Here is a 24868-nt window from a genome sequence, read left to right on the forward strand (position 1 = left end):
CTCACATTCACTTTGTAAAGATACAAACGACTACCCAGTGTCTAAATAAATCATGAATGAATCCTGGTGGCTTCTTTTTGACAGGGCATACTGTCAAGTCTTTGCTAAGCCTCATAGCCCGATGCTTATTAGTTATCCTAACCACACCCTTTGCAAAAATGGGCCTGGAAATAATCCAACACAAGCACAGGACAAAACGCTTTGCACAGAATTAACTATGATTAAAGATGGGTCCAAGTTGAAAAGACCTGAATTGTGAAGAGTTTGTCCTTAGCCAATACACTCACTCTCACAAAGTCTGAATCTTTGCATTTACAGGCCCTGGATTTCATTTAATAGGCCTCTCTGCAAACTAATTGCAGCAGATGCAGATGAATGCCCATGTGTGTGCATTGTCCTTGGAACTGCACATAACTTTCCAAACTCTCTCTCTCTCTCTCTCTCTCTCTCACACACACACACACACACACACACACACACACACACACTCAAGCAACATCCAGAGAGAACCGGGAGCCTTCAGAAACATAATGGTAAATGCAAACATAGCCAATCTTTTCTTTAATTTTACTGGAATTAATAGAACTAAGGAAACAGGTGAAAGTGGAGGAACTTTTGCTGCCTCTATTGCTTCCAGTCTGGGTTGACTTCTTATTAAGGGAGTAGCAATTCTGGTGAGCTCATGCAGGACTTTTCTAAACAGCTGGCAATTTAAGCGGTACATCACCCTACCAAAAATAAGGGGTTTTGTTCAGGCCACCTGTCCGTTTTCTCCTTTTTTTTTTTTAAATCACCATCCACTAGTTCCTGATTGAAACACAGTATGTTGGTTGCTACGGAAACCATGGTATAGGCAAAGCTGAAAGGCATCTCCAAGCAGGAAACCAGTTTGCTGTGTGGGTTATACAATGAGCTAGCATGTACATGATGGTTCTCACCGTCGTGGCTAGAGTATACAATAAACAAGGGACTGATGGACTAGCATGTATGGTATGTGTGCCCATGTTGGATACATGGTAGTGCTGCAAATCTCACCCAAAATGCTCGTGCAAAATGATAGTTAGGTGCCACGGCGATTCAGTTCTCATGTAGGATTCTCACAGGAAGCTGATGGATTTTTTCATAGAACTACAGTATAGCTACAGGATGACACCCACACCACCTTGTGGACACTGCAGCCAGGTGAGCAGAAGCAGGTAAGAAAGAGAGTGGGGAGAACAGTTTGGAAGATCTCCAAGAAAAATGCTAAATCCAATTTTATCCAGGGAAGGGTTAAATTAAAGCAACGCAAGGCTTCCCGCTTCCTCAGGAGTACTACAGTTGTTCACAGTTCACCCCACCACCACCACTTCCCATTCCAACTGCCTCGATAACTTGAGCCACTTGCGTGTCTGGTAGCTTGAGCCCCACCGCTCAAACAACGGTATTTGACTGTAAATTGCTGTGTGTTTCCTTCCATGAGTAAGAGCAGTAGGTTCTCTAGCCTTTTGGTAAGTCTGACAATAAAAGGCAGTACCCTCACGAATACACACATAACCAGCGGATTGCAGCACATGGAGGTGACCATGCTAAAAGCAGCAACTGAGCCATCGCCCAAAGAAAAGTTTTCCCGCTGGGTTATGGTACAAGGCATCTCTGCTCAGAATACACATCCCGTTTCTGAACGGACAGAGGAACGTTGGTGCTCAGGGATTCGGAAATTGGCTCCGCCTCGTTGCAGAGTCCCGAAGCCACCTTGCACGTTGGTAAGCCAAAATCAGGAAGCGAGTTTAATGCACCACACTAGTTTGCTAAGGTGCCCTTTAAACAAGCAGGGTGGAGCCCTCGGTCCCTGCGGTTGAGACACAGCTGATAAGCGAGTGGTTTTACTGACTCAATGTGAAAGCACGAGATTTGCTTGTCAGTTTCTTGCTAATTTCACTTCACACGTTTGGCACGTGTCCTGCAGCCAAGCACCAACTTCCAGCTCATCACCCTAGCCCTGTGGGCACTGCCATGACAGCTTTAACGCTGACGTTACCTAACTTGCCATGCCACTGCATCTACCCATTGCCAGTGGGACTGTGTAATAAAGCCCCTAGTATTCTCACCAATTACAGACCCAGAGATTAACATGTGGCCAGTGGGCCCAAAACCAGAAGTCAGATAGGAGTCACAGTTCTTTTATTTTTTTCCCACATCTGTGTTGAGCAGAACTTCTCATTAGGAAGAAAAGGCTGAGCTTACTATACAATAGCCAGGTGTAACCAAATGTTCTTGTAATCCTGTCTCTAACTCAGATTTTCTTTTTAAATCCTCCTAGCTCACTGTCTATGTCCAGTTATTCTTGAGCTACAAGTCAGGGATATACCTGAAGCCTGGTCTAAGTCCTCCTTAAGTCCAAAGGCACAATGCTGTGTTATATAAGCTGAGGATCTAGGCGCAGAAGTCAGCATTAAACAAAGTAGCCTATGATCTCTCCTGCCATATGAAGAGAGGAATAATAAATCTTCCTTCCCCTATTTAGCATGCAGAAGAATCTGCTTTAGGATAGTGCCTAAGGGAAGAGCAGAAATGGAAGAACTGGGAGTGGTGGATCTTTAAATATAGGTCAAACGACAGTACTGTGGAAATCGTGGGAAGGATTTAATGGGGTCTCCTAAGACAAACGATCGATCTGTTCCAGGTGAGCTTCCTGCACAGGACAGTCTGTACCCAAAACAAATAGGTGAATCACAGTGTACGTGTGTGTGATGCTCTTCTAGTAGGAAGAGAAACTACATGATGTTTGTGACAAACCCCAAAACCACAAAGAACTCATCTGGTTTTGGAATCCGTTACATGCATATTCTGCAAGAACAGCTCTGATTGGCCAGTGGGCTCACAACCCCTAAAAGCAAACTGAGGCAAGGATAGAGGAAAATGCCAAGCTAGCTCATGGCTGTGCAGAAACGCAGCAAACTTCTTACAGGTAGATCCTCAGCTGGGGAAAACAGGTGGAGCTTTATCTGCCTCAAGCCCTGGTCCCCCAGGTCTGAAGTGAAACAACTGCAGAAGCTTATGGCGTTCTGAGTGAGTTTTCCTTTGAATGGCTTGGGGTTCTTTGGCACCAGAAAAATGAAGGAAAACTCATGGGTTAAAGGAAAGCTAGAGACAACCATCTGCATAGCCTCTGGCAAAGCATAACCAATGCACCTCACATGTCCCTAGTCCCAAGTACAAAAACAAGTTTTACTCGAGATGTGCTAAAGCTGCCTAACTTAGATCTGAGTTTGTATCCACATCTCCCTAAGTTTGCAGGTACTAGTGCGGCCCACTGACACATGTATATCACACGACTCCTCTCTGCCCAGCCCACAAAGCACATGGATCCTTTAGACCTTTCAACTAGAGAATTTGGCTCATTAATTCAATCGGCAGAGATTCACCTTTACAGCTCCTGAGTCTCTAGCTCAACCTTTTTAGACTCAAGGCACCCCTCAGAAACTGCCAGCTTCTAAATCTGTACTCATTTTTTTTTTTTACTACAGAAAAAATAATAGAGCAATTCTGCTGTTGCAAAGAACTCAGAAAGCCCGCAGCTGGTGAGAATGTTTTTAACTCTATGGATTCCTATTAAAAACTTCTGAGCTGATCTTGCGATTTGTGCTTGCACACGTAACAGCGCTAACATTGTGTGTCCCCCTTGAAAGAATCTCGAGACACCCTGATTGAGGATCACTGCTCTAACTTGATGCCCAGCAGGCTGGGAGCAGCTGCAAAATTGAGAATACATCCAACAAAACCTAACTTCAGTGAAGTCTCAGAAAGTTTCAATTAAATTAGTCTATTTGTAGAACTACAGAACTTTCTATTCACCTCCCCCAGTGCTTTATGCAACTGTTCATCCTTTAATATGCTCTCCACAAACACACACCCTGCATGGGGAAAAGATCCCAGCTCAGACACACAGTCTGGGAGGAATTAGTTTTCCCTCCACTACAGCTTTAATAATGTACTGAATTATAGGGACTTAACATGGGCAGGAGATGGGGGAAATTACCCAGGGAAGTGTCACTCAACCTCCGACAGCCAAAAACCCGATGTCAAAAAATAAAAAAACAAGTCAGCTCTGGCTAGTCAAGACCGATGCTTTGCAGTCATTTTATGGTGTTGATTTCAGCATTAATGTGTGGGCCTCTTTGGTAGGGCACAAGCTTCTCCCTAGGTAGGTGTACATGCAAACCACCCATCTGCAGGCAGTGATCCATTTTAGTAGGTGGTAACAAAACCAGGAGGATTTGACCAGCACCAATGTGTCCTGCAGCCCTGGCTCCCGATCCAGTTTTGCCTTCAAGGAACATAGATATAAGCAGAGAAAGATGATGACAATAATCAATGAATGAACTGATAAGAAGCTAAATTATCCACTCAACTGCCATTAACTCTGCTCCTGCCCATCAAATATTAAAAAGCCCCAAGTCTGGGCACATTTCATTTTACAAAGGTCAAACAAATCCCTCATTATTTCTCTTTTCCCATTACCAGCAACCATTCACACTTGTAGACACTTTCCCTGGGTAATTGGTGGTATAAGGTTCTTCTGTTCCACTGAGACACAATCATTTCGTGACTCTTTTTACACTGTGCTCTTCATCATTTTGGAAGCAGAAAATGGTTCTTTGTAGGTTATAATCTACAGCTTGTGGTTTCTCATTATGTCCCACCAAATGCGAACAGTAAGCCCCCTAGGCTGATTATTTCCTCTTGTGACAGGGCCAACAGGCAAGGAGTTGGTTAAACCCCTGCTTCCATGAGCTTCCACGCTCCAGCTGGTCACCAGTCAGGGTTGCTCATTGAGGGGAGAGGGATCCACATGGGGAAATCAATCTGGATCATCCACATGGAGAAATCATCCACTGAGCTAGCAGAGGGATCTATGAAGACAAACAATCAGATCCTCAGGTGGTACGACATGGCATGGGGCCACTGACTTGAGTGGAGCTCCAACAGCTTACACCAGGTAACAGATGGTCAGTGAAGTCTTGCTCTGGTCCAACATGCCTTTCATCTAGCTGAAAATCTCAGGACTCTGAGAAACACTTGTACTGTCAGGTCATGTTAGTGAATGGCAGCTGGTAGCTCGACCCAGGTTACGCACCTCGCCTCAACATAGCTCTCGAAACCTATGACCAGCCACTCACCACTCCCTGCTGCTGCATGTGGGTGGAAGCATTTAACCTCTGGAGCAAACAGTTCAAGTGAAGGATGTAAAATACAAGTAGAAAGCACAAGAACAAAATGCACAGTAGAAAGGGGCTAGCGCCAAGAATCACAGAACCCTGCATCACAGATTTGGATGAAATTGGCTCTAGCTCTGGCAGCTCTCCAAGCTGCCAGCAGCACTGCCCTACAGAGGTCCCTGGCATCTTCTATTTATTTCTTTGCATTGTTAAAATGCAGCTATCGGCACCCATCCAGGGCTCTGGGGGCCTCTCTCCTTGATGCAAAAATCACATCAATAAAGGAAATTGGAATATAGCTGCCAATATATCCACCCCACTTGCTCCTGAGTCTAAGAGCTTTAAAGAAAAAAATTCTGGCTTTGCAACAGGCAAGCGTAACAGGTTTGGGCTCTTGCTTTGATGAGAAGGCAAAGCACTCAGGTAAAAAGCTTTCTGAGTTGCCCCTCAACACTGAGAGGCTTGCCATGCTGTGTCTGTAGTTGAAACAAAGGAGCCTATACACACACACACACTCAAAAGACATCATTGTGAACTGTTTGCCGTAGGAGAGCATAGTCTCCATGGTCACCTCCCAAGTTTAAAAGCAGACTAACGATGCCAGACCTGTGCTGTCCAGGAGGATCCCCCATGCCAGTGTTTGTGCTTTTCTTAACATTTAGAGATGTAAACCGTAAATTCAGAGATAAACTGGACAGTGCTGGAACATGTCCCACAGCACAACCTGCAGTATTGGGTCTGCACTGCCAACACCTCCTCATCCAACCCACCCGGGCTCCATGCTCTATCAGCTCCCCAGCTCCTCACCAGGGATTGCACTTGGGTTGTCTTTGGCAAAGTCTGCTGCAACACAGATGCTTCCCCACAGTACAGTGGGCAGAGCGCCCCAGCAACCTCCTTTCACGTGGTCCTTGGCAGAGCCATCAGGTGGCCCCAACCGTAATGAGAGGTGCTGCAGGCTGCAGCAATCCACTGGGAAAGCCTCCTCTGCAATGTACATCTCATTGGTCTGCAAATCCTCACCGAGCCCGGTTTAGAGGGAATGTAAGTATTTCCTGTAATGCTGGGCAAAACCTCTCTCAAGCCTCTTTCCAGAGTAGTGCTCTGTCTACTGCACAGTGCTGTCCTAGAGAACAAGTTGCAGCAAGACTTAGAGAAGGGAAGAAAGCTAAAAACAGTCAGAAAAGTCATCCCAGTATCCCACAGAACAGGAGTCTCCCCACTATCCCGGGACCATGACAAACTAACACTGAAAGCAAGCTGTGCAACAGGATCATTAGCCTCTGTGAAGGCTCCATCAAAAAGCAAAGCAAGAAAGGGAAAAGTGCACTCAGCAACTCTAAGACTTGAAAAGCTTTAGATTCTCACCCCCTTATGAATCAAAAACCCTAGTGGGCCACGACAGATCTAATACCCAGAGAAACCCCCAGCAACTCACCAGAGCCTCCTGTGCATTTTGAAGGCTGCCCAGGGAATGTGGCAGGTTATCAGCGGTTGGGGTTCGGGCAGGAGGCAGCAGTAGCCAGAAGACGCTTTGTCTTCCCGCAGAGTATTCACTCGTTAATCGCAACTCAAGGTATGTCCCTAGGCTTTCTTTAATAAAATTAGGCCAACTAAATTGCTAACTAAGACGCCAAGGTTATCAATCTGCCTCTTCTTCTCCAACGCTCCTGCTCCGTAATGTCTACTCATTTTCTCTAATTTCAAATCCCTCAACAGACATATTCACGGTTACCATAGGAACTAATGAAAACCAAATTAAAAATAAAAAGACACACACACACACGCACGCAAAATGCTCTCAGCCCCTGGTGCCACCTGTATATATCAGGGTTTATTAATTCAACTAACAAAACAACTGGCAGGACAGCAGACAAGGACAGTGCAAGTCTCTTACAGGCTGCAGACGCCTCAGCTGCTGCATTTTTAAACACTTCCCTACTGTAACGTGGAGTTCTTAGTACTGGTTTGGAATGGCACCCAGTCTAAATGGTCTCATTTTTGCTTACAAGTATCAGACCAGGCAGTTGGGTGTAAGCATGACCCGCTGCTACTGATCTTCCTGGGAGGCTGACGAGAGATAAGAAGAGTCTGCTCCTAAATGGTAGATGAGGGACAGTTTCCAAAAGGACTAGAGATTTTGGGTGCCCGGTCTGGAATACCTTAAAGGAACCTGACTTTCAGAAATGTGTGGATCCACCCGTTCTGAAAAAGAGGGTGTCTTTAAAGGGCTCTCTCTCTCATCACCCCAAAATCTTGACTTAACTTGTGAAGTTAAGTGCCAAGTACTTAATCCTTGAGTTCAAGTTGGGCAGTCCTAGGCTTTAGCTCTTGAACCCAAGGCCTCCAGGTGAGAGGAAGCACCTTGTATCAACTTAGCCATGGAGCTGGTGTAACGGAAGGCGGGAGGACAACCCCAACCGGGAGGGATCATTTGGCGTTGGCACTTGCACAGTGATCCCTACCTCAGCCCACTCCCTACTGCCTGGATTGGATGGGGCTGGCAAAACACCAACATGGCTGAGATGCTGCAGTGACTCCCTCTGGCAGTTGATACAACCTACAGCAGCCTTCAAGTTGCTCTGAAAGACATCTGAACCAGCCCTGCATGCAGGATTGAGAAAGCCTGTGTAACACCAGACTTGTGCTGCAGTTCTGACTTATAGCTCCCAGGACTGACTTAATGGGTAGGGCTTGCAGCTAGGAATGCCAGGAAAGAGGGTAGGGTATATTGGGAGTTTAATTTACCCTCAGTTCAAGAGGAATCAGTAAAGAAACAAGGCATGCTGCAATGGGAATGAATTCAGTCTCTCTCAGCCAGCCAGCCAGAGAAATTGAAAAGTGAATTTTCAATGCTTACGCACAAGAGATGCAACCAGTCTCAGTGAACTAATTTTGCTCCTGAATTCCTAGTCATTCAGTAAAGAATTAGGCTGAGATGCCACCTCATTTGACTCCTAAACATCCCTTGCTAGTTGTATCGGATTATGAAAAGCAGCGCTATTCCAGTGAAGACGTGTGAAGTGATGGGCCCAACAATCTTTAACAGAGATGGGAAACGACTATGTGTTTCACTTCCTAGGAGCTTGCTCCATTCTGCAAACACACACCCCCACCCCCTAAAGGAAACAGCAGCACATGTTTCAGAGCAATATCAACCCAAGTGCCATTACTTCAATCATCGCATGTGACCCTTAAGCGCCACTCTCCCTTGATGAACCAGCATGGCTTACGTGCCAGCCCCTCTCTGGTTTCCAGAGTTGTTTTCTCATATCTCTGGATCCAAACCTAAGAGGGTACCAGCCAAGATATGCTGAACACTGTCAGCTACCTTTAAAGTTAGTAATATCCAGTGCTTCTGTGCATCAGCTAAAATTCAGAGCCTACCCTGGTATCTCAGGTAATACTGATATAGGTAGGACCAGCAGCTCAGCAGCTGTCTACAGCTCCAGATCCCACACTAATTAACTTAGCGGTGCAATGAAAGCACTGCGTTATAGAACTTGTGCTTTATGACTGTGTACTATATAACTAAGCCTCATGTCTACCTACATTATCTATTTTCAGTGTTCCTAAGGTGTCCGTTGCTACAGTATCTAAGTACCCAAAATTGGCCTATGTTGTTTTTTTTCCAAATTTTTTTTTTTTTTAAATGCAAAATGAATATAAATCCTACCCACACAAATGGGCAATTATCACACCTTTGTAATAGCACTGCACCTGCACACAGTTCATTGCTGAACCAAGTGTATTAGGCTGGGATTATTAACCATGAGCACAAGCTGGCATAGAGAAAACAGGTGTGGCAGCCTTCAGAACGGAGTCTGACTCAGGCATAGGGACTTACTTAACTCACAGTGAGACAAAGCCATTTTCACCTCTTGCTTGCAGCATGAAGGGCCAATTTTGCAGGCATTTCCCAGTGGCCTGATCCTTGCTGCAGATTGGTGGAGTGGTAAATCCCAGACAGCCAGTAAATCCTAAGTATATGAAAGTGTTGTCTAAGTACCATGGCAAGCATTGGGAGATTCTAAAACACAGTATTGTATGAATATCGCACTGGGAGAGGGTTGGGGGGTTGATTTTGCAGGAAATCGCAGCTGGTGGAATATTTCCTGTTGATCACGGATACCGTCACTTTTCACAGTTTCCACTGGGAAACCACCAATTAAGTAATTCCCTACTCATGCATGTCTAAAACATCCTTTCCTACCCCAAAACCAGATCCTGCAAATACCTTGGCCCAGATCCTCTGAGACAGTGGTTCTCAAACTTTTTGGACTCGAGGTCCCCCTCATTAGACTCAAGGCAGCCCTCCATAACTTTGTGAATTCAGTGGCACCAAATTTCAAAAACTAATGTCTATCACACAGTGTTTACCACCTTGCAGAGGGATGGGGCAGTGGAGATGGGGGACCAGGCAGACAGAGACAAGCCTGAGCTTATGTTTCTCTGCTTATCTCCTCATACCTCACAGCACCCTTCAAAGGATCTGGTGGCATCTGGTTGACAATCGCTACTCTAAGGTATTTAGGCACTTAACTCCCACTACTATTCCATTGTGGATATGGCCTTATGGTTTGGTGTACAGTCATGAGCAAGTCTACTGCAGCTTGGTGGTAAGTACTGACAGGATCGGGCCTTTTTTTTTTTTTTTTTTGCAGCTTGACAGGATCGGGCTTTTTTTTTTTTTTTTTTTTTTGCAGCTATGCTTTTATAATAGGTCAGAATCTTGGCCAATAAGGGCCAAAATCTGCACCCACTTAAATTAACATAAAATCTCCCTTCAGTACGAGGGCGATTAGGCATGAATGACTGGTGCCTCCTGAGACTTGGGGGGGAGGGGCACAATTTGTGGGTGGCAGCATCAGCGAGGTGATCACCTGCAGAAGCTGGCAGTGGCAGTGGCAGCAACCAAGCTCAGGGGGGGCATGTGCCCCACCATGCCCCCCTACAAGTCACCTATGGGATTAGACCTTGACTGTTTCGTAGTTGTTAGGGTCGGAAGGGACCTGAGCAGATCATCAAGTCCGACCCCCTGCCCCGGGCAGGAATGAATACTGGGATTAACATTCATTTCTGCACATGGCGGCATCAACATCTATTCCTGCCCATTTAACTGAGGAACTGCATATGGCGTGAGCTTCCTGCCATTCTACAGACTTTAATACTAATTTAGTCCGTAGAGAGCACAATCAAAATTGATGAATTGCTCCATCTGGAGAGATATGACCAGAATCAGAGCAGGCAGTCCCCAACCCAAAGAGTTTAGAGCATAGCGTCCAAACCTTCCAGCTGGATCCAGTAACAGGAACCCCATTGGAACTGGAAGATAACGGCCATAATTTGCAGGTGCTGAATATTCATTCATTACCATAACTTGGTGAGTTTAAAAAAAAAAAAATGCTTCCAAAAGTGCCACATGCCCTCCAAGTGACCTCTGCCTTGCATAAAGCAGCTCGTCATTTTATTCATGAGTTGGAGTAATTTTTTTTTTTTTTTTTAATTGCCTCAACCCAGCAAAATGCATCACAGCCAGGGGCTTCAACAATCATTTCCTTCTTTTTAAAACTGTGCATGCATGAGCACACATGTGTACATGTGCGTGTGCACACACGCATTTAAAGCTTCATACAAATATCGATTGTGGCTCAAGCTGGGCATAGAGAGACACATTTAATGAGGCAATCTGCCTGGAACCAGAAGTATTATGGATTTAAGAAATTCATTAGCTGTAAATACCAGGCATTAAACAAACTTCTTCCAGTTGCTCATCTAGTCGTAGTGAGCCAAAGCTGCTTCTGTTCACAGGGTCTGCAATAGGTTTGTGCAGAGGCACACGTTGGCCCTGGGAACATACAGAGATCTGTCCCAACACCACTAATCCTGGCTTCTTGCTTAGAGAAGAGAAAAAAAAGTCTTATGTGTATAATATCTCCAGGAAAGGTCTTCTGTTTATACATCTGTGACCTGACAAGTCACTTTGTCCTTTATCTGACAATTTGTCACAACATGTCACGTCAGTTGGATGTTACACAACGCAGCTCTGAACATTTGAATTGACTTGATTCTATGTGATGTGACACAGATTAGATGGGAGACAAAACAGGCTCCTGGGTGGGTTTGGAGGCAGGTTTTTTGGGGGTTTTTGGTGAGAACTCACACTTCCTTTTATGTGTAAGAGCTGACAAATGTATAAAGACACCAGGACCTCACACAGAAAGGGAAGTGAACCCCTCCCTCAACACAGGCTGAAAATTAGCTTAATTTGAGAGGCCTAGAAAAGGCCATTTGAGTGCCATCGTTGACCTTTTGAACACGGGTGGGTTTGGTTTAATCGCACAACGTTTGTAACAACGGTTGTAAACTGCACAATGTTTCTTCAAACCCGTCCTTTCTCAGATATGAGATGGCCTGGGTAACCCACAGATTTTATACTGCTAGGAGTAGAGACATGTTACTGGACATAGCTAATGCAGGTGCAGTTGTCCTGGTATAAACTGTGTTTTATAGCAGCATAGCTTGCTTCCTTTCCATTCAGGAATAACTTTGCTGGTATAAACACCACTCAGACTCTGGAACAATAACTAGACTGATACTGCTGAAATAGCCCAAGAAATGTGAAAGTGGAAAGTGAAAGGGGCTCTAAAAATGGGTTGTTTCAACACAGGAGCCAAAAACCTGGAGGAAAACTCTTGGGGTTTTAGTGGACAAAGAGTCCTTGTTTTCTGAAAGTAGCTTATGGAGAGCAATGAAAAATCACTCCTGCTTAAATAGCTGATGATCTCCTCCTGAAAGTCATAATTCAGTGAACCTTAGGTGACATTTCATAAATGTTTAAAATATCATTTCTTAGCTCCCGCCTGTGAGGTAATAGTTTTCATTTCTCTATCATGACTTGATAGGCTTTGTAGGCGCACAGAATCAATTTCCTTGCGAGATTCATCTCCGCAGGCTGTTTGGGGAAAGAAACATGGCTGACCTAACATTCTCATTCATGCCAACAGCAGACAGATAATTTGATTTCTGACATAACTGAAGCTAATAACACCAAGAAAAAAAACAAAGCTGCACAGTCTTCTAATTTCTGAGTGCAAAAAGCGGTGTGGGGGGGGGGGGGGGGGGGGTAGACTGCTTGCTCACATCTAGGCTCTCGTGTCATAGGAATGTTTTTGTGCGTGTTCGAACAAAGAATTTTGCTGGGATTAAGAATACATTGGAGGAGAGGTGGCGAGAGAAGAGAAGCAATACCAGTCTTCTTCAAAGAGGAGCGGTCGCAATTGGTATGCCGTTGTGATGCTGATGAGTGACGCAGGACGGAAATAATGAGGTTGTTAAATGTACCAGCCCTGCAGGACAGATGCACGCAAGCTTCAATCTGATGAGAAAGAAGAATGCAAGAATTTCACTGCTCTCTCATGGAGATGAGAGAGTCCCGTCCCAGTCAACCCAGAGAGATGGCATGGAAAAAGGCAAAAACAAAAGGAAAAAGACGACCCCAAACACACTTACCCCAACAAAAGCAGCACCGACTAATGTCCTTGGTTTATTAAAACCTGATCAAACACCGATAGCACGCAAGGAAAAGGATCCCTCCTATTTCAGTTGGCTTTGGATTAGGCCTTCAATTTGAATCATGATGGGAACCAACCCTGTAGCCAGCCCATATTTACAGCTGTAACGATGTTTTCCTCTGGGTGGGGAATAGAGGGGGAGAAACTAAATCAGAACGTCTCCAAAAGCGGGAGTAGATTTGTGACAGGAGACCTTTACATCACACAATTTTTCTCTACAGAAAGAGGCTTTTTGATTGCATCTTTTTGTTTGTTTTTGTGCAAACCCATTTTCTCAATTTTAACTGAAAGGTGGAAAGGTGGGCAGAGGGGTTGACATTTTCTGAAAATCCAGAAACTCTGAAAAGAAAAGGCCGGATCAGTGGAAAAGAAACCCAGTGCTGGGCTGATAAAGTCCTGTGCAGTGTTTCCCACATTTTGTCCATTCTCGCCATAAGAAACTTGCTCCAGGAGGCTTCCCAAACTCGTTTGTAAAGTATTTTCACAGTCTAATTGTTCCCGCCAGTCTGACTTCCTGCGATTCACTACAGCCTGCTCTTCATAAGGGGTTGAACATCCTGGTTCTGAACCAACACGGCACATGGAGCAGAAGCCCACTAAGTTCATGCATTTAAAACCAACCAGATGCCCAAGTGCTGTCGTCAGGGAAAATCAGAGAATCACTGTAGAGGGTGATTTCAAAACTTAACTTCATTAATTAATTTCATCCGGTCTTCCTCCCCCTAGCTTGTGCACTCTTCGCACAGATGCACATCCCTCGGGTCCCCCGCCTTAGGGCATCCCCATTTACGCTGCAATTTAGAGGTATGACTGCAGAATGTACAAGCGCACCTAAGCTAGCCTTAAGCTACCAGTAGTTGTGAAGATACAGCAGTATGAGCTTCAGCATAGACTGTACCTGTTCATCTACTTGGGTGGGTAGCCACATTGTCATATCTCCAATACTCCCGGTACCCAGCTGTCTGGACTAAAGTTAACCCCATGCTATAATTACACCTTCAATTGTGGTACACTTCCCATCTTCCAGTCACTGTCATGTCAAACTGAAGACAGACCCTTCCCATTTTAGGTATATGACTTGTGCATTTCCTTCCCTTGCCCTGCTGCCACATTCTCATTACAGTTTCAAAACACTTAACTGGGATAAACCCGGTGTTTTCAATCAGTGGCAGCATCACCTACCACCCAGGTCTGGTGCAATGCCAGCAATAGTAGTTAGCGCTGACACAGCTCTTTGAACACAACAAGGTGTAGAGCAAGCAGGACTGAATGCTGTGTTGGACCAAGCAGGTTAAACGCGCATTTTTGTGGCTGAATTGTTTCTAGAAACCAAAGCCCACACCAAGCAAACGGCCGACACAGCCCCTAGCAATACAGAAAACACTGCCCAAGGCAATACAGGAGAAACAATTAAATCGTTCTCAGCACCACGGGAAAAATTCCACAGGGATTTTTTTTTTCCAAAGTGGTAAACACTGGAACCTGATTTAAAGTCCCCATTAATTCAGTAAAAGCGTCAACAATGAGCTCATTAGGAAAATTTCTCTTATGCCATTTACCATGGGCATGCAGCTCACTCAACCGGCAGTGACCCAGGGGGATTTCTCTGCATTTTCAATGCTAAACCATAATTTATGCAAGTAATGATTTTTAGGGAAAATAGATGAGCAATTACTCATTCATATTAGCTCAAACTCAACAGGAGTGAGTCCTGAAGATTACCGTTTGCTTTGAAGTAGAGCATGGATATATCAGTTGTGATTGGGGCCACACACATGCACACAGTTCCTGCCACAAAGAGCTTACAAGAAAATAGACTGGATAGCCAAGGGGTGGGAAGGAAAACAGTGCGGACGTGACTTGTCCAAAGTCACATAGTTGGTCAGGGATGGGCCTGGGGACAGAACCCAGCTCCAGGCCCTGACCCACTAGACTTCACCTGAATAAATAATACAGCTTGAGTTCTGTGTCAGGAGCTCATTGCTTGGGTTTCAATGCTAGCAAATAGTTTTGCAAGATCTAGGGACAAGGCCTAGGGATACAGCCCACAGCAAAATGGGCCATGTCCTGGAGACACAGTTGCCCTTACTGCCACATCAGTAGCACTAGCGGTTCGTTCTCTAGAAACACGCCCAGCATCTTTTGTGAAACATGAAGATGGCAAGAGTCATCAGCAGCCACAGAAGATGTGAAAAATACTCTCAGTTATAAGGAGTGAGGCAGAGCTTATACCAGGAGAGGTGCTGGTGTTTGCCTCCCTCTCTAGGGCTGGTTCAGTTCACTCTGAAGATTAAGAGAGATAAGTCAAACACTTTGTATGGCCTGCGTTTGACTCAGGGCAGGATTCTGGAAGGGGCTGAGTTCTCCAAAAGTGTTGACAGGATTCAGCCTATTTCACAGCCCCTGACAGTGCCAGCCCTCCATTTTCAGGTACAGTCCTTGTGCTTTATGCTCTTATTTTGAGTTATTTTTGGGTGAAGAGAATGGCCTTCTTTGGACAATTTCCTCAAGAGCTTCTCTATAAATGAAAAGGTTGTGTTGTCTCGGTGATGTGAAAGGATCCACGCATGCAGAACTTGTAATTGTCCCCAGACATGGAATAAGGCAATCATTTGCTTTAACTAATAAAGTTTTACTGCAATGCTGGCAAAGCAGGAACCAAACATTATTCTGACAATACAAGCAGCACATTGGGGAATTTTGCAGTGTCTTCAATATGCGTTGGTTCAGACCTTAAATTGTGAGCATGGATTTAAAAAAATGGCAGCTGCCACACAGGGCCAGAGCTGAAACAGGAATGAGAGCAGGCAAGTCTAAGGCAGATGTCAGACATCACTATTACTCAGCGAGGTTCCCAGACAAAGAAATCTGGGCACCTTCTACCCAAATGAGGTGGTCTCCCAACGACAGGCAGCAGAGTGAATACCTCAGCAGTGGTGGATGGAAATCAGGTTCACCTCCAAGCTATAGGGAACAAGACAAAAAACTCTGAGAAGAGCTGAGATAAGCAGGAATTGCCTGGAGCGAGGAATGTTATTGCCTTAGCTCATTGACTCATAAATAGCAATTGTCCAGGAAGTGATGAAACCAAACCATAACGCACAAAAATCCAGGAAGGCGTCAGAAATGTGCCAGGTGGAAGCCGCTGCCTGTCAACTTAACAAGGGAGATTTGACAGTCTGTCAAGACAGTGAGCTAAGGATGATGTTTACCCTGAGAAAGCATCGTGCAAGATGCTGGAGATGTGATACTGATCTGGAATCGCTAAAGATGGAAAAGGGCGATGAAGAGCTTGGTGATGACTGTAGCAATGGCACCAGGTCTGAAACCTTGATTCACACTATTATGTGTTCCCCTCGCTTGCTTGATTAAGCTACACTCACCTATACCAGATTAAGCTCCTTTACGCTGCATCACTGTTTTGCTGTATGGCTATACTCGGAGACCTCCCAACATTGCTGTGGCAGTAACCACATTAGGACCACTAGGCTAGACTAGGCACCAGTGAGTTAAACAACCTCTTTAAATGTGCTAGGAGCAGGGCTAGCAGAAAGGGTATGTTGACACAGTACCATGCAACTTAGAGCCTAGCAGCAATATAGCTGTATTCACATGACACCCTGCCTTCGCCTGGCTGGCAAGTAACAACCACACTACCCAGAACACTGACATCTTACAACCGATTTCCATTCCTGTGCATGACAAAATCAAATCCTTGCTAATCTCCCTGTTTCCAAGACCAATGCTCCCCCTCCCCCGCAACACCTCCAGCACAGTCACTAAGCTAGTGGGTAAGTTGTTTGTCAGGGATGTAGGACACTCCAGTAGATGTTCCTGTTGTGCCATGTATAATTAACCCAGTTGCCTCCATGCAGCGCAAAAGGATGAAAGGGTCGTTAGGCACGTCCTCATTTTTAAGCCACCTTCAGCCCCACCTGAGATTTTTCCCAAGCAGCCTTAGGTGAATTTTAATGAGGTTTGATACCTGCCTCCTTAAGGCTTCTTTGAAAATGCCATACATAATGTATTTAACATGAAGAATTTGTGCCTAGCAATAGGTAAAAGGAGCACTGGAAAAGCAATACAGCCCAACTAAAGCATAATCCCATGGAGAAACCCCTTGATTTAAAAGCAGATCCATTTTTTCCAGTAGTACAAGACATAGCACCCAAAGAAGCAGAGGTCCTGGTGATTGATCCATGTCATAAAGGTGAGAGATGGCCAATGCCATTGAGTTCTCCAAAGGAAGCTGACAGCTTATAAATTAGACACGGTCTTATTATACAGCCTTAGCCCCATTTAAAAGACAGTCATTGTATTTATTATAATCGTCGAGTATATGAATCACCTTGAACTTCAGAGGAAAATAAGCAGTGTAAGGTGCCTAAAAATAGCTCCACTAACGAAATGAGGAAATAATCAAAAACAGAGAAGTAGAAGGCTTTCTGTTTATCTTACCCATGCATTGTCAGCCACACATCACATGGGGGTCAGAAGAGACCTTTGTAAGGGTCCCTACTGGCTCGAAAGTCTCCGGGTGAAATCTTGGCTCCCCTGAAGCCTTGTTCTCCAAGGTTGCAGTTATTCAAATGAATGGGGCTGCCACCTCTTTCCTCAGGAGACCTTCCCATCCCAAATGACCTAGAGGGGGACTTAGGCTCAACACCATTCAAGTCCTGTGTTGAGAGCTTAAGTTGGATTTTAAGTCACGCTTATATCTTGGGCTGGGGGCCCTCTGCAGCGAAGTAAATTGATCCCAAACGAAGAAAGAATTAGTGTTCTATTAATGGGGCAAAACAATGATGTTGGTTTACATCAGGGGTGCCCGCTGTGGCACAAGCAGTCCCTATACGTGGCATACAGCAGGCAGGGGTGGGAGCAGGGAACCCAGTGGCAGAAAGCAGAGATGCAGATTAAGCAGGGAGGATGGTGAAGGAAGCAGACAGCAGAGCCGCAGCATGGGCAGGGGAAGGGGATTAGGAGTGGCACTCAGGGAGGGTGCAGGGCCTATTTGTAGCACACCTACCAAAAAACATTGGCCCCCACTGATTTAAGTGAAGTCGAGGAGCTCCCCAGATACCACCTCGCTCACAAACCATAGTGTCATAGTGGATATCAGTAAAGGTGCTCAAGCTGGAAGCCCTGCTGGTCCACCCTGTGGATAGGCTCTTGGATGGATTCATCAGCCGGGTGGTGGCCCACAACTCTACCTTGACTAAAGATAAAATTGCTCAGAATTCACACCCCAGTACACATCTAAATCCACTGATAAGCCCAAAATCGAACTAGTTGATCAGATCCTCCATAGTTACCCATTTAAAAGCCTGACACAAAGGTAGCATAATATAAGAGAAAAATCCAATCAGTTACTTACTTCATCTTCAGGCTGGCAAGCATGGCCTTGTCAATCCTGGGAAAAGGGAAAAGAAAAGAGTTACCAAATATCCACTGGTGTTTGGATCTTCTAGACATTGCCAGTCCTTTTTCTCCTGCATGCATTGTGTGACTTCTGGGTTGCTGACAAGATGGACTAGACTGGCTTTCTCCTTCTGAAGTTTAATATATTCAAATGGAGTGACTTCCATCAATGCAAAAAGCTCAACCATGAAATAGCATGTTCTACTTGACCACACCAGAAAGTAAGCAACAAGATAACTCATGAATTGTATATAGTTGGGAACCAATTAAAAAGATCCTGCTGGATCATTTAAAGCACCAGAGATGTACAGGAAGCAAACAACCATTGGCAGCAAAACTTAGATCAGAAACAGCCAGCTGTCCACACTGACTACTAAAATGGTCTTTCTATGCTGCTATGGACAATGGGGTTTTATTGTGAAGCTATTCCCCAGAGTGGAAGCTCCTAGCTTGTCACTGGATCTCATGCCACAGCCAATCAGAAATAATCCAGTCAGCTCTACATCAGTCAGATCCAGATCCACAAAGGTATTTAGGCACCTAACACCCATTGCAATCGTTGGGACCTTTGTGGGTTTTGCGCTCATCTTTATTCAAGCTTCTGGTAAGGTATAACTACTACATGGAAGGGATCTTTGTATTCAGAGCATCTTTATGTCCCAACTCACTCTGCCTTGGCTGACAATCCAGGAAAAAAAGGTTTCTTGAACCCTTTTGTTGTAATTCAATATATTAAGACATACCTTCTCCCTAAATGAAAGTGTCAAGTCACAAGCAGCTTAGGGGAGAGGTTTGTGTAGTGTTTTGGCTTAGTGATCTAAACCACACAATAAAACAATAGTCTTGGCAGATCGGACAGTCCTATACTTATATTCAGGGCACCATTATGCCAAGTGGTAGAAGAGCAGACAGACAAAAATGCTTACCTGGTGAAAATACCTTCAGGTTCCTCTACCCATTCCCCCGCCCCTATTATCCTTAAAAAGATCCATCTTGGCAGCCACAGGATTAAAACAAGCTCACCGTATCTGTAAGCCTGTCACAAAGGCTTTTTTGTTCCTCCAAAGGTATAGTTTTGTGTGTGGACACAGGGCTGAAGTGATTTGCCCCATTTCACGTGGGAGGCTTGAGACAGAGGCATCCAGGTCCCTTGGGGCAGAGCTAAACCTCTGTCCAAGTGCACACAGCCCCTGCTCACTACTCTCGCTGCACGTGTGACAAGAGATGGAAGTTGTTGTCACTGCTAGAGTGGCTCTGGGCACGTGCCAATCTGCGCACCCAAGACTTAAGAGCGGTGCTGGGCACACAATGTGCATAGCAATCAGACTAGACTTCTTGCAGAGAGAGCAAGGCTTGTTTGCAAAGCAGCATTTCCTAGCACAGTTGAAGGTAGCATAAACCTGCCGATGGACCCCAGACCAGGGACATGTCCACTGAGCCACGAGCTTGCCTGCATGCTTGCTCAGACACAGATCATTCACAGAGGATTTAAAAGACTAAATCAGAGTTATAATTGAAAGACGAAAGGCAGAAATTGTATCTTATAGATGAGCCCAGTCTAACAAGATTGATAGGTTGGAAAGAGTCCAGACAACATTAAATACACCAAGAATGTTATAATAAATCCTACAATCTCCATTTGCTGCTATGCTAAAACCAGTGTTTTCTTATGGATAAGGAACATGGCGACAGCCATGTATTAAAATCAGCCTCTGCTATGCTATCACCCGGCTGTTCATAGGTCTGTACTTCTATATCCCCATCTGCCTTTTACCTACATCAGCATCACTGTATGGAAGCTGCAGCTAACATTTGAAGGTGACATCTCATATTATGTAACAAAGCATCAAGTTATCTGATTCCTAGGGACTTATGATCCCGAGACATCGTCTATTTATTTGGGACTTTTAAAAATGAGAGTTGCGAGAGAAGCACTCAAGGCAACCTCAAGATTAATTAAAACAGATAGGATTAATATCTCAAAATGTAAAACCTGGGTCTGTTGGCAGCAACTGCATATGCAATTTATCACATTGAATTAATTCCATACATCAAAAAAATCTGCTTTTGCAATCGCAGGAAATATTTACTGCCTCTGAAATGTTCTTTCCCCATCCATAAGTAACTTTACCTGAGCTTACTCCGAAGAGCAAATTCCCCTATCAAGAGCAGGCCACTCAGGTTAGCTAGGCAACACCAGGCCAGATTCTGATGTCACTTACATCAATGTCACTTTAAAATATCACCATTTTCAATGAAGTTATTAAGAGTGGCATTTGTGCAAGAGATCAGCCTCTCTTGGAAAACACAGCGGTGTTCTCACCTTACAAAGGAGCTGAACATAAAGCTAGGTCTAGCCCACATTCACATCTCGCATGTTAATTCTTATGCAATGTCCTCCTGCCAGTTGTGCCAAACTTAACCTCCACTGTATACACTGGGTATTTCCTCCCTTCCTCCAGCAAATGTTTCACAAGTGCAAAATAAAAGCATAGGGCAAGCTGGCTCTGATCCCATTTATAATCTACAGTAACCCCTTAATAATCCCCATATTTCTTTGTTTCTGGAACTCGGGACACACCAGGCTGGAGCCCTCAGCCAGGCACGGCTTGGTGATGGGTCATTTTATTCAATGGCAAACCTTCCAGCAGATTTGGGTTGGGCCTGCTGAAGCCACATTTACAGTAAGACTCCATAGCTGGCTCCTCTCAAAATGGTAAGTTTCTTTCTTCTCAGGGTCAAAACCTCAAAAAATGACAAGACTCAGTAGATTTGGTTTCACTTCTGTAGACAGTAGCTCCCTGAAAAGGCAACACAATCACCTTCTCTGAGCACAAGTTTCCCTCTATGAAAGGGGAGAAAGCGATCTGTACCAATGTTTGTAACATTTTTACAGCCCAGAGAACAGTTTCACTAGAAGGGCAAAATAGTCATTACTCCAGCTCAGGCCCTTCTCAGTAACCCAACAAAGCCATTCAACAGTTCACCCTTCACAAACTATATTTCCCGGCGGCACACGGAGGCTTTTGTGATCCTCTCTCAAATGTCTTGCAGAGGTGTCTGACACACAGCCGTGCTGTACCCTCACCTTTCATCATGGCCCAGGGGAAAGTATATAGAGTTTCTGTTCACTAGTGCCTTGCAGGCGTGTAGCTATGTAATGCACAAGTAGGGACAGGAGTTTGAACTGATCTGCCCAAGACGGTGCATCTGGGGTGATGGCTCAGGATGAGATGTGGCAGTAGCATATGCACTCTCTCCTCCACTGTACATTGTTTGGAAAGTTTAATAAGACCCACTACTCCCCCTCCAGACCTTTGGTAACACTGGAAAAGGTGAGCCCATGAAGGACACAACAGGTCACCCATTCAGCCTCCCCTAGAGCTCCACTGCTGCAGACTCGGACAAATTGTTCCCTGTGCTAGGGATTGGAGCCAAGAGGGTCAAAAAATCCATGAAAAATAGCAAAGCTGCTACTCCTGTGAATAAGAGGTACCCTCAGAAGTCAGGCTTGCAGGATACAGCTCATCATTTGAAGGCTCAGAACCCTAATCCGACTCTCACTGGATGGAAGTGGATGAGTATATCCCCCTAGACTTTACGGGGCTCCGAAGTAATTTACATCACCGCCCCTCTTTAACATCCGATAATGTTCTCAGTTTCTAAAGACTGAGCACATTATTGCCCCTAAAAATAAATATGCTATGCTATATTCCCAAATTAGCTCTAGGCAGGGTCAACTGAAAAGCATCATTAGCTGCTAAGTGCTAATGCCGTTCTCGGGTCTCAGTAAGTCAAGCTGAACCTAAAAGCATATTTCTCCAAATTCCTGTTGCCTGAAGTTTTTAACTACTGCAAATGAGCTAAGTGGATTGTGGGTAAATGATACCATTTGCTCTTTGAGGATCCGTGCTGAAATATTTATAGGCAACACGACAGAGCTGAAGAAAATGGATTTCATGCCGATGCAAACTCAGAGAGAAATCTGTTGGTCTGCTACCCAGAAAAACAACCTTGCTTCAAGAAACCAGAGTGTTGAGATGACTATAATTAGGACCTGTTCTAATCAGGAGTCTCCACACACTTACTATGACCCCACCTTAGGAAGGAAAACCAGAGTTTCCTCATCACCTGCTACGAGGCAGGTCTTTCTGCTTCACAACACTAAATTCTCACACACACAGCCTGCCACCCACAACTCCCAGACTACTTTTGATTCTGCCTCCATGGCATACACACACAGTCCTAGCAGTCGCTCGGAGGCTGGGCGGCACATGTACTTGTGTGATATAACAGATTCTGGGAGGAGAAAGGGGACAAAAAACCGTCACCCACTTCCAGGCACGTGTCCATGGGCCTCAGGCTGCAAAGAGCTGATAGAAACAGAGTTTTGCCCAGAGCTAGGTCTTGGAAAGGGCACGGGTAAAAAGCAATAGGGTATAAGGAGTCCATCATAAGAGCTTTGGCTTTTTCAGAACCAGCTCTGTAACGAGACAGCAGTTATCACTGCAGGCATTTTATTTTAGTTCTAATTTCTATTACAAAAAGGCACTGCGTTCTTGTGATCTGAAACTCTTGACCCCAGTGTTAACTCGCTGCATAATACTGCCTGAGTCCCAAAATCAGAGGGACCTCACGGGTCATGTCATTCAGTGAGGCAAAATATGCTGCTATTCCTAACCATCTCAGACCAATGCCCATTCTACCCTCTCGTCTTTGTGCTTAAACATCCTCTTGTAAAACAGGATAGTAATAATCCCTTCTCCCACTCCACTGGATCTAATTAGTTGCGATTTCTGCCACACTTTGGCTCTTCCCCATTCTTCGAAAAACAGAACAGAAGAGTGTTGTGCAAGGGTGTCATCACCCAAGTTGGCCAAGAGCCAGATTCACTCAACCCAGAGAGAAATGCAGCCAGGAAAGCAAAACTAGTCTAAAATGCACCCGGTGCTGGAAACTAGCAAGTACTGGAGGAAGAGGAATGCAGCTTTGTCCAACGACTCGCAAACACTATTTGCAGGGTTCTCACAGAAAGGGTGTGTCTGAAACCAACCTACCAACTGCACCTCTATTCAATTGTGGTGAGATGGAGAGATGCAAGGTGCCAAGTGTGTTAGCAGGTCACTTCCTTTCTGGTAAACAGAAGTGGCTTTTTTTGGTTGTTTGTTTTTACTTAACAGTCAGCTAAAACACCGACACTGGAAATCACTCACACCTAGTGCACTGACCAAGCCTTGCAGTCCTGACCCTCATTAGCTATAGCAGTGGCTAAAATCTTTTCTTACCCTGGTAAAAGCAAAGCCAGATTTTTGAGTTTGGGTATCAGCCCCTACCACGCCACTGGTGTAGACATCAAGGGCATCTGGAGTTAGATTAATGAGCAGCAGGTGGCAGAGGTGTTTTTGGAAGAGTTATAAACCTTCATGGTTTGGACTTGCAGCCAGTAACATCAGTACCGGGGCATAGGAGGAATCGCATAATTGCCTTCTGTAGGATTTTTCCACTGCAGCAGCTGGTTCTGTCCACTGCTTTGATCCCAGGGCAGATGGATGATCCTGTAGGGCAAGTTTCACTGCTCTTATATATCCATCTATAGGAAACTGGCCTGATTTAGAGATGGTCTGGGCACCTGGAGCTCTTTAACTTATTGGTTGCTGTTGAGATTTCTAAACTTAGTCCTCTGCTCCAAGGCCCCTATGGTTTCCTGCAGAGGAATGGTATTTAGTGCATTAAATGCATTCAAGCAGACTGGTACTCTATCTACACTGCTGCTGCTGCTTTTTATTCAATTTATTTCAAACAGAAAAGGTTACTGATGCCTCACCCTAGATCAACAAGACTACCATGAGGGAAAAACAGCAGGAGGCACATCACACAGCTATATTTTCTTCATGTAAACCTTTTCCTAGGGTCTCACGGTCTTCAAAATTTCCAATGATAAGCAATTCCATTTTGGAGCGAGTGTAAAATCCCTTTTGTTTCAGCCCTCTATGAATCCTAGCCCCTTAGTCTTGGAATCTGCTATTACTTCCCTCCTTCACCTTGGAGGACACATCAGCTATACTGATATGTTATTTCATGTCCTTAAGGCAGTGATTCTCAACAGGGGTGCCACAGCACCCTGGGGTTCCTTGACATCCTTTCTAGGGTGCCATGGGGTGCCACAATGTTGGCACTGTTAGGCCTAAAAGCACAATTCACAAGATAAACCCAGAGATTTCAAATATAAGTCCACAGTTGTAGTCTTTCTAAATAGTTCTTTGCAACGGAAGAATTGCTCTATTGTTTTTCCGTAGTCCAAAAAAGAGTGAAAACAAAGAGCTGACATTTTCTGACGGGTGCCTTGAGCCTGTCCAGGGGTGCTTCAAGTCTAAAGAAGTTGAGAATCACCGGCTTAAGACATTCAGAAGCCGAATTCTGCATGTTAAATAGTACAAATACACACTGGGTCCAGGAACTTCAACGAGACAGGATTGAGCACTATCCCACCTGAGCAAGAGCATTATAACTGAGCCTAGATTAATCACACGAGCCAACACACTGAACTTGGGTTTAGATTAACAGTGAGGCTTAAGTTATGGGAAAGGTGCTCTATGCAGCAAAAGCATACTTTGTTTGCAAAGCCCTGGCTCTCCCAACAATCTGCATGATCACCGTGTTTCTCCAGTCAACTTT

At 44.9% G+C, this 24868-nt stretch overlaps 1 protein-coding gene across 5 annotated transcripts in view; it reads right to left on the reverse strand.

The window, feature by feature from the left end:
* RAP1GAP2 (RAP1 GTPase activating protein 2) overlaps positions 1-24868 on the reverse strand; it is a 242437-nt gene that overhangs the window by 166426 nt on the left and 51143 nt on the right. For all 5 annotated transcript variants that reach the window (XM_090025861.1, XM_090025860.1, XM_090025863.1 and 2 more), the window contains one exon: positions 18150-18185. In XM_090025861.1, the coding sequence (XP_089881987.1) occupies positions 18150-18185 (36 nt within the window). The remainder of the gene's footprint in view (positions 1-18149; positions 18186-24868) is intronic.

Source organism: Crocodylus siamensis, chromosome 13 (assembly GCF_052110815.1).
Source record: "Crocodylus siamensis isolate JL-2025a chromosome 13, ASM5211081v1, whole genome shotgun sequence".
Taxonomy (NCBI): domain Eukaryota; kingdom Metazoa; phylum Chordata; order Crocodylia; family Crocodylidae; genus Crocodylus; species Crocodylus siamensis.